The following is a 10,914-nucleotide window of genomic DNA, read 5'->3' on the forward strand; positions in this document are numbered from 1 at the left end:
TTCTCTTTATGCTTTAATATACATAAATATAGAGAGTGGCGTTGCGATCCGCACCTCGCACAAAACTGTATGCCCTGTTGCATCTATATATTCATAGCCTTCAACTCTCAAGTCTCTCCCAACTGCTTTTGTGGCAACCTTCATTCAGTTTCTCAATTCCTAAATTCATCGAGATTCCATTCAATCCTCGATGATATCAACAATATTACTTCCATTTCCGAATTTCGAAATCCCTCCCTTCTTCGTTTCATGATATGTCCACCATTTTTGATCTACTGATTTCGACGATGAGGAACTTCACAATGAAGCTCATGTCCGATTTAGCTTATGACAGAGGCTGAAATCAATTCAAATCAAATCAAATCAAATCCATCAGCCACAAAATTAATAATCGAGATCTATCGATTATATATATACTGCAGGAATAATGGAAGGTGCGAAGAGGAAGGATATCAACAGATCTGTGCTGAAGAAACTGGAGAGGTATCTATGGACGGGTCGATCCAAGGAGAAAGTGGGTCGGGTTGCACCGCTGGGTTGCTTCACGGTTTATGTGGGGCCCGAGAAGCAGCGGTTCGTGATAAAGACGGAATATGCCAACCACGCGCTATTCAAGATGCTGCTGGACGATGCTGAGCTGGAATACGGTTACCACAGCCACGGGCCTTTGCTGCTTCCCTGTGACGTCGATCTCTTCTGCGGGATCATCGCTCAGATCGACGGCGATGAGCACGTTTCCGGCGCCTGCAGCCCCTTCAATCCAGCGCGGCGTCTCGGGAAGGCTACTAGTATGGCATTGCCATGTGCATTTAGGAATTAAAACCAATAATTAGTCTACCAAATCAAGATTATCTGGAAATTATTTGTTATCGTTTTCATGAATTTCCAAGTGCTATTTTTTTTTGCTCCTTTGAATTCATCTCCGCTGGATTTAGTTGAAATTACAATTTCAGTTAATAAAAAATATCCACATAGGTAAAGAACATGCTCTGGGTAAAGTCAACCAAGCATATAGTGGGAAACAGAAAAAGATAAATAAATTAGAATTATGTATGGAACAATCGCCTCGCCTCCCTACATAAGTATGGTAATCAACTAATCAAATAATTTAAGTCTTATTATTTTTATATCGAGTACTAATGCTAAATAAGGTAAGGCTTTTGAAACAAGAGCAATTAAAATTATTATTAATAGTATGTCTATTTAGTAAGAGTGATCATGATGTAATTTTATAGTTTTATTAATATTTGAATAAATTCTATTGCCAAAAAAATATATATTTGACTAAATTCTGCAGCATTAGTAGCCTAGTACATATTCGAATGGACATATCAACCCGCCCACTATTAATTAATTAAGTGATTATTGCCCAATAATAGATCTCTACTGTTTTTGGAAGGGAAGACTTTATTTTGTATATCAACGGTGGCATTTTCATTTTGACATTTGGCAAATCCAAAGTCAAACTCATCTCCAAACTACTATATAGAGTAGTAATATGACAACTCCGACGTTTCACTATATGTCAACAATATCCCAGTAATTAGCCCTCAGTCATTGCAATCCCATGGATCATTAATTAATTATTCAATCTTCTCAATAAAGTAATCCATAAATACAAGATGAATGATTCAATTGCATATACTCCCCCCGTCTACCATTATAAGACCACATTTGATCGGACACGAGTTTTAAAAAATATAACAGAAAGTGAGTGAGAAAAGGTTCGTGGTAGGTGAGTCCGACTTTTATATACTCCATTAGTCTTATAATGAAATGTGAGTGAAATAAAATTAGTGGAGTGTGAGGTCTATTACCAAAAATAGTAAAAGGTGAAAGGACTTATATTGGTAGACGAATGAAAATGATAAAATGAGATTCTTATTGATGGACGGAAGAAGGGATCAGTTCTACCTAACATATGACAAATAATCATTTATACTAATAACAGAAAAGACAAACATAAATTACCTTTAACATCTCCCATTGAATTAAATTACTAAAGTGAATGTTTTTGTCAGAGTGAAGGTCTAAAAAAGATGATACGTAGAATTGAATGTTTACACTAGGGCTAGGTTTAGCATAAAATTGTGCTATGCCTATATATAACTAAATTTTAACAAATGAAGTATAATAAGAAAAGAAAATAAATTAAGATAAAGTTGAAAAACAGTGGATATATGAGGTCTCCATATTGTTGTTTATAGCGATGAGGTTGTTGCTTGATGTATTTCTCGAGAGCGATGGCGGCTTTATTTTTGTGTTCCATTTTCCTAAGATGAGGAGAGCTTTGAAAAACGAGCCAACTAATAATTTCTTGAAATTGAGAATCTATCATTAATGTAACGAGTGTGATAGGAATTTGAATCCAAAATTTAATGTAATGCACACATTTTTATCATATAAATTTGCAGTTTTGATACGAGAGTTCTAAACCAACTGATTAAGTAAGGGTTTTTGATTTGGAGACGTACGTAATTAAGTGTCGCATTTGTTTTCCCTTTTTGTATTCCTCGCTCTCAAATTAACTCCGCTCTCCCTCTACTTTTATATAAGCTGTGGAAATATGAATACATGAATTATAAAGTATAAATACTGAATAATGTGGAATTGCAAATAAATAAGCTACGAAGCACTGATACTAAATGGATTTGAATAATGGCGATTTGAATATTAACATCTCCTGCTACATCTTTTAATACACTAACAAAAATTTGACACATGAATGCTCTTTAATAAAAGAAAATAAAGATTAAAACTCTAATTACCTTAGTACATCTCCTAATACATCAATAGTAAATTGACATGTAGACACTCCGTTCACTTTCCTCGGAAGAGATCACCTCATACCTTGTATATTACATTTCCTAATACACTATTATGAAGTTGACAAATAGATCTCATTTTATGGAAATAAAAGTTATTGCATTCCATATGGAAATTCTTTATCATAAAAAAATAGTACTTTAATTCTAACTTTTCCTAAGACATCTACTAGTACTATACACTAATCTAAAATAAAATTCGAACTATTCCAAATTTCATTTTTTTACATTAAAAAATAAAGACAAATAAATTTACACTAATTATATTTATTAATATAGGAATATTGAAATTTTAGTCCTTTTTTATTTTTGTAAAAACTGCTCATATGTCTATTTTATACTATTGTAGTAATAAAAATTGTGAGCAATAAAGATAAAGACCATCTTTAAAAAAATTATATATAAATTAACTGAAATGATAATATTCGTTGAATAAAATGAAAACTAATAAAATAATTTATAACTTATGAGCAATACAGAAAATAGAAAAACAAAAATGTAAAAATGTAAAAAACAATAGAAAAGGCCATATGAACGATGACACAAGGTTTGTGTAAATTAATAGTACTAATATTTTGATGATTCTTTATAATAATTAATACGTAGTCATACTTATACAAACTTAATTTAAAAAATAAATTATATAGCAATAAGTAGAAAATATCTTTAAATCTTATATAGTAGGTACATCCTTTCTTATGCGGCTTGACGATAAATTTTATTACTATTATTCATTTTATTTATATTATATTTTAATTTAAAAATTAATGAACTTTATTATTTTTATATTAGTGTAATAGTATAAGATATATTAGGAAAGTTGGAATTGAAGTTATTATTTTTTTATTATAAAGAATATCCGCAAGGAGAGAACGAGATTAATAATTTAATTCTTAATTCTGTTGGATAATAATAAAAGACTCCACACATATTCATAATATGAGTGGTACAAAAAGATCTCCTATAAACTAGCAAAGTAAATTAAAAACAAATCAAATCCTAACCACTATGGAAAGTAAATAAAATCATAACAACTAAATAATAGTACTAAAGCATAAATAAATAGACGGAGAGAATATCTGCTCCCTTCCGGAATAAAATAGAATATCATATCCCTATCAACTCCACCACCGTTGAAACCTACCTTGCCCTCAAGGTGGAAGTCAGAAAAACAATCTTCCATCTCCTTATTGCTATCGTGATCTTCGTCTGCAAACAAAATTATATCGTTTGGGACCACAACGAGTGATGCAGAAAAATTCTTTGGACATGAGATCTCTTCTGCGACTTCAGTGACATAAACAATGATGACAACAGTGATTTTTGGGCTATGGGATTTAGTTTCCACCAAAACCATTGGCTCATCCAACTTTTGGGGCGATTCGTCATCAATTTTTACCATCTCTTCGATGATGGGGTCAGACTTGACATTTGTTATTGGTCCATCATCGTTTTTTGCAATAAGCTCGATGATAGAATCAGATGTGGCCTTCTTTTTTAGCTATGGCCTCCTTTTTAGCTAAATATGCAACTGCATCCATAATTTTGTTGAGTAGTTTATTCGTCTCGGCGAAGTAAATGATATCCTCATCAAAGTTATCATAAACAACATCCAGAAATTTTTGCCATGAGCAATTAGGATTCGAGCGTCGATACTCGTGGAGCCATGCAGATGCTGGATGGTAAAAAAATAACCTCACGAAAAATAGACGGTCAGCATCAGAGAACAAGTGATAATCAAAATATTCCTGAATTTCCAAAATCCACCTCACGGGGTTAACACCAGAAAACCAAGGAGGAGAGTCTGGAGGAGAGTTTGACAGCAAGACGGACATGGTGGGAGAAATCAATAGGAGGATGAGAACCTAATGAAAGCGCCAATTTGATAGGAATTAATATGAGATTAATTCCTATTGAATATATTATATGAAAAGAGAGCACAAATGGAGGAAAATAGCGTAGATTGGGAACCGAACAAGAGAATGAGATTAATAATTTAATTCTCCATTTTGCTTGATAATAATAAAAGACTCCACACATATTTATAATATGTGTGGTATAAAAAGATCTCATATCTCCTATAAACTAGGAAAGTAAATCAAAAGCAAATCAAATTCTAACCACTATGGAAATTAAATAAAATCATAACAACTAAATAATACTAAAACATAAATAAACTAAATAAATATACGGAGAGAATATCAACTCCCTTCCGTAATAAAATAGAATATCATGTCCCTATCAGAGCATCCACAACCGTGCTCTTGCCAACGAGCACGGTGTGGGCCCGGCCCCACTTTTTCTGCCTGCTCTTAGGCAATAGCCCCACCATTCCCTTATTCAATTTAAATAAAAACAGTTCCACAAAATTAAAATTCATTAAAAATAACCAAAATAATATTACAAATTAAAAAAAATAAAAATTGCATAATTAAAATCCTAGAAATTAAAAATTACATAATTAAAGTCTTAAAAATTAAAAATTACATAATTTAAATCCTAAAAATTAAAAATTACATAATTAAATTCATAAAATTAAAAATATCCACTACTCGTGGCCGAATTTTGCCCAAATGGATGATGAATGTGTGTATTTATAGATGATTTTGAGATTAAATTTTTTTAAAAAAATTCAAAAAAATGGTAATAAAATCTGTATATTTTTGGGAATCTGAAAAAAATATATATTTTTTAATTTTTGATATTATTTTCGTTTTTTAAAAAAAAGGAAAAAAAGAAAATGACAACGGCCAATAGAAACACGCCACGTCGCCCTGCTCGCTGACACGGACGTGCTCTTAGCTCCCTGCTCGCTGACACAGACGTGCTCTTAGCTAAGAGCACGTCCGTGCCAGCGGCAAGAGCGCAGCGGCGGACAAGCGTGTTCTTGCCAGCGGCAAGGACGGACGGACGGCGTGTTGCCACCGTTGTGGATGCTCTCACAACCCCTTCAATCCGGCGCGGAAAAACTATCACTTTTGAAGGAGAATATTCCGGTGACAGGTCATTTTGTGTTTATGTAGTAGTATAGCTAGTTGTAGGCATTGCCATGTGCAACTAGGAACTAAAACCAAAAATTAGTCTACCAAATTAAGATTATCTGAAATTAAATGATCGTTTTCATAAATTTCCAAGTGCTGTGGTTGTTTGTTGATCCTTTATTTGAGATTAGTCATAGAATAATAGAATGTTAATATAAAAGACAGTAACTAATAAATAGGCATGGGCCAATTAATGAGCCCAATTACTTTTACTTAATAATTTACAGTTCTTTAGCCTGAAAATTGAATCTCCATTAGCCTACGTCTTTTTCCTTAGAACCTCTACAATGGGATGCCTTATAGTCCGCCCTATCCTCCGCCACATCAGCTTTTTATCCTCATACCCTTCCACCTGTAGTGAGATGTCATATAGTCCGCCCTATAGCACCACAATTTAATTTTTATGTTTGCAAATATATCAAGCAAAATAAATTAAAAAAGCACCACAATTAAGGCAAATCCTACATTTACTTCATTAAAAAAAGTTACAAGAGTGGAGATAAAAGACAAGTGCACTACAGATAAAAGCATACTCATCATTCCCAACTTGCGGCGCAAATCATCGATCATCCACTTGAGGTATTCGGCTTTGCCCGGGTCCTCGCACTACCTGAGGGCGTGGTGCGTGTCCAACAACGTCCTCCGATTGGCAGCCGCCACCAACTCCACGTAAGCATGTCCCGCAGCCGAAGTCGGGGTCGCGATCGGGGTCAGGGCCGGGGCCGGGTTCTGTGAGGATGTCGCCTTCGCCTTGCCCTTGTTCTTGGCAGCCTTGCTGCCAATGGGACGCCTGGAGGACATCGGTGTGCCGGAACTCTCATCCTCGTACTTCGGCTGGTTGAGCTCCATCGGAGGTGAGCCGCTGTCGCTGCTCGTATAATCACCGTTCTTTGTCATCTTCGTCGCAACCGATATGAGCAGAATCACTCATTGGAACTTCTGCTTGTCTTTCAAGATGAGCCAAGAGTTGTAATACTTGAAATCGCCGTACAATGAAATGCACGATGCAAGCGCTTTATCGCGTACATCCGTCAAACTCTTGCCGCTGCCCTTATCCCTCTAGCAAATCGTGTACTCCGACGAGAATAAATTGACCTGCTTCTTCACCTGATCACAGTGCTTGCGGAGCTGCTCCTTGTGACGCTTGTAGCCGGCCGCCGGCTTGGCCTCGGTGTAGCGATCAGCGATGCGCTCCCAGTACGCGATTTGCTTTTGGTTGTTGGCAAACACCGAGTCCTCTGAAATATCAACCCAACACTTCGTCAAGACAATGGTTTCATCCGGATTGTAGTTCGTCCTCCCTGGGGCGAATTCTTCATTCTTCTCCGGAGGCGGCAACTTTTGGGCTCTTTGCTTGTTCCTCTTCTTCTTGGTGGCGGAGCCCGAGGCGGCGGCGGAAGCAGAGGCGCGGCCGTGGGGTGGGGCGGGGGCGCAGGTGGGAGACGGCTCCATGTCTGACAGTCCGTACGAATCCGTGCTGAAATTAGGATCGTATTGGGTGTTGGAGTCGAAGAGCCGGTATTCATCAGGGTCTGTACCCCGCCACCGTGCACCACCACCGAACATCGGAAATCCGTCGGGACTATTCGGACTTGGGAAATCACCGGGATTCATTTTATAAATTGAAATAGAAAGAATGAGATGAAAGAGTGAATGGAAGAGTGAAAGGAATAAATAGAATTGTGGTGTATATATATAAATTTTGAAGAATTAAAAAATAAAATAAAATGTAAAACACGTTGCATCGGGCGCGCTATCGTCCGCGTCGCCCGCAATGTGGCGGACGATAGCACGCCCGATGCGTGCTCCAAGACCTATCGTCCGCGGACGAAGCATAGGGTGCGGACGATGCATCGGGCATCGTCCGCATGGGCAACAGACCAGCGCTTCCTTCATTTCTTAGGCTACAACACATCAACAAGCCAAGAAAAACGCCAAAGAGTTATGTCTTGGTAAATGCCAAAGAGTGGAGGACAATAATAATTAGGATTATCCCTAAATGCGACTACTAAATTCGAGACTATTCTTATGTTAATGCGTTCCCTATACATCACAAAGAAAAAAGCAATGATTTTAACATTATACGAATGAGCTTTATAGTCCAAGACATTCATATATTCCGAGTTTTTCAACAAATGAAATTACTTCTTAAACTCTCACGAACACGTCGGAAGACACATTAAATAACATTGTGTCGCATTACTGCGATTGGTAGTTAAGTAGTACTTAATAGTATAATTTTATTCATCAACTTCCATCTATAAAAAGGGTATCGTTATTCATGTTGTCACATAGAGATATAGAAATCTTGAACAAGAAGCAGAAATGTTTAAGGGTTGTCTAGTTATGGCGCTAGTAGCAGCATCAGTTGTACAGGCAGACCAAGGAACCGCTACTTTCTATACATTTTCCAATAATTGAAATTAATTTGATTATGCATGAGTGTAACTAAAATTGTTAGACCTAGGCTAATGTTTAAAGCTGTTTGATGCAATCTTTAGCCTCATCCTGCCACGGCTACTCCAACGACGGAGTGATGATCGCGCAACAGAGCTGCGTGTGACAGAAAGTATAAAGTCACGTGCAGCGGCGCCACTAACAAAGGCGTTTGCAGGGTTTGAAGTGTTCGGAAAGATGCAATAGGAGCTATATTGATGGATGTGTCATCGCTATGAATAACATGGAGTAAGTATATCTAAAAATAAGTGTTTCTTGTAAAATAGGATCATTGATCTATTATCGCGTGTATTTGTATGCATTTCAAAGTTTTTATTAGTACATGCTCCATGTGTGATATATTATATTTGAAATCTATCTATTTACTCAGCCACTAAACCGTCGGTAATTCATATTTTTCTGTCCGTAAACAATACTACAGACTTATTTTTCCTGTATGTAATTTACATGCCTGAAAAAAATATTGTGGACGACGGAAATTTTGTTGATAATTAATCCCATCAGTAATTACTGAGGAAATGGCCACCATTAGTAATTTTGTCGGTAATCTATTTTTTTTTTGTAGTTTCATTTTAAATTTATGGTGTGATATTTGTGTAGTTTCATCTTGGTATCTGGACTATAGGAATATTCATATCTCACAAAATGGAGTACTACAAAAGTATTGTTAGGAATTCTTATCACCGTTATTGACAATAATCAAATCAATGAATATACAAAACTCCTTGGCGAGGCAGACCTGTCATATGAAGGGCACATTCGTAAATTAATAAACAAGCCTTTACCTGAAGTTTGTGTAAAATCCCGTCATCCAAACTTGTTTGAACCTAATATTTGTCATGTATATATTCAAATATGTCAATCATTTTATCCATCTTTATTATATCACTCACTCATATATAATTACTTTAATTAAGTATATATTTTCATTGACTAGCAATTTAATGGTAAAATAATATAGAGAATTTGAGTAATCTCTTGAAATTCCAATGGGGAATGAGTCTCATTGATGTGAGCCTAGGTGACTCGGATCATGTAATAGATCTGATATGGATTCGAATATGACGAATGATATGTTAGATGTATTATTGATCCAAGAACCTCACGCATAAGAGTTTGCAGCAGTGTCCCTAGAATCATAAATCTACTTTGATCACTCCAGCATATCATCACATATTAAATAACTAAAATTCAAGACTCAAATTTTGTGTATTGCTCCCACAAATACTCCTATCAACTAGCACATTTCGAAGTTCCGGATGAACATTTTTATTTCTTATTGCATCATACCGAGTCAAGTACTCTTGAAATCGAGCATCTTCATTAGTCTTCATCTCAACTTCCGATTGTGGCGCTTATCTAAAACATATTCTTCGTAGTTCGACAGTATTGAAGGATTTGATTATGATTTATCGGATTTATTATATTATGTTTTTTCATTTTAATATTGCAATTTATTGTTCATGTTTTTGTTTGTATTAATTAAATAATAATGGGCTAATTTGCAATATTTTATAAATTGCAGCAGTATCATATTTGGTGTTGTACCTCCTATTTGATGTTGTTCCTTAGAAAAAAAATTCTAAAAATGAAGTTGGGTTTAATGTATGATCAGATATTTTCGCTACATCAAAAATAAATTTTAATCTATAATTGGTGATGGTCTAATATTTTAGAAAAAATGTGGTAATGATATTAAGAGTGTCATTTATCACAAACTAATCAAATAGGAGTCAAAATCCACTAGCCAGGAATTAAACTGTTGTAATAAGTTGGTTAATTTGTTGACCAAACGAATAAAAAGAAATAAATAAATAAAGTATTTACTTATTTCAGTTAACTACCGGTTTGGCTGTGATTTTTAATTCAATGACCCGACCATTGATTTATTAAAACAAACATTTGATTTGTACACGTGATTATTCCAGTTACCATTCTGCGTAGATCTAGAAGGAAAAAAATTAACTGATTCTCTACATAAAATATTACTTCTATATTGCTTAATATTGATCTCTTAATACTTGTAATATTTGTTGTACATTTCTTTTGTGTGCATATCGGAAAACAATAAATAGTCAGCCACCCTCATATATAATGTGAGACATATGACTATATGAGCTCATTATCTCATTTCAATCATGTTCTAAATATATGCATCATCCATTATTTCGATATCAAATAGCCGAAAATGATCTGTACACTACAAAAAAGTGAAGTATAAGAAATTGTAAAAAATCTTTGTAATAAAAAATAAACTGAGTCAACTAGCTTATAATGATATAAAAAGAAATACGACCGAGATAGTATTATGTTGCTTAAATACAAAATGCATGTATGGTTATGAACAAAAAACATTCAAACATGTACAAACAAAGAGAAGATCACATACTATGTTTGTGTTGGGATATCCACAATCCACATACATTGCATTGCAACACATAATAACTGTGAGCTTGGTCTTCGTCTCCATCAATTTCTGCTGTTCATTCTGTTAAATAAATTTTCAAATGCTCGGAAGGATTGGTGGATGTCTGCACATTTTCAAATCTATTCAAATCCATCATAATCATACAATAAATTTGCGCCAGAAC

The 10,914-nt window shown here is 35.0% G+C and overlaps 1 protein-coding gene across 1 annotated transcript; it reads left to right on the forward strand.

The window, feature by feature from the left end:
- The first annotated feature begins 72 nt into the window (after positions 1–72).
- Positions 73–869, forward strand: LOC121747776 (auxin-responsive protein SAUR71-like). The gene has a single exon (XM_042141888.1). The coding sequence runs from the start codon at positions 428–430 to the stop codon at positions 818–820; it is 393 nt and encodes a 130-aa protein (XP_041997822.1). The 5' UTR covers positions 73–427; the 3' UTR covers positions 821–869.
- The last annotated feature ends 10,045 nt before the right edge of the window (positions 870–10,914 follow it).

Source organism: Salvia splendens, chromosome 9, assembly GCF_004379255.2.
Source record: "Salvia splendens isolate huo1 chromosome 9, SspV2, whole genome shotgun sequence".
Classification (NCBI taxonomy): domain Eukaryota; kingdom Viridiplantae; phylum Streptophyta; class Magnoliopsida; order Lamiales; family Lamiaceae; genus Salvia; species Salvia splendens.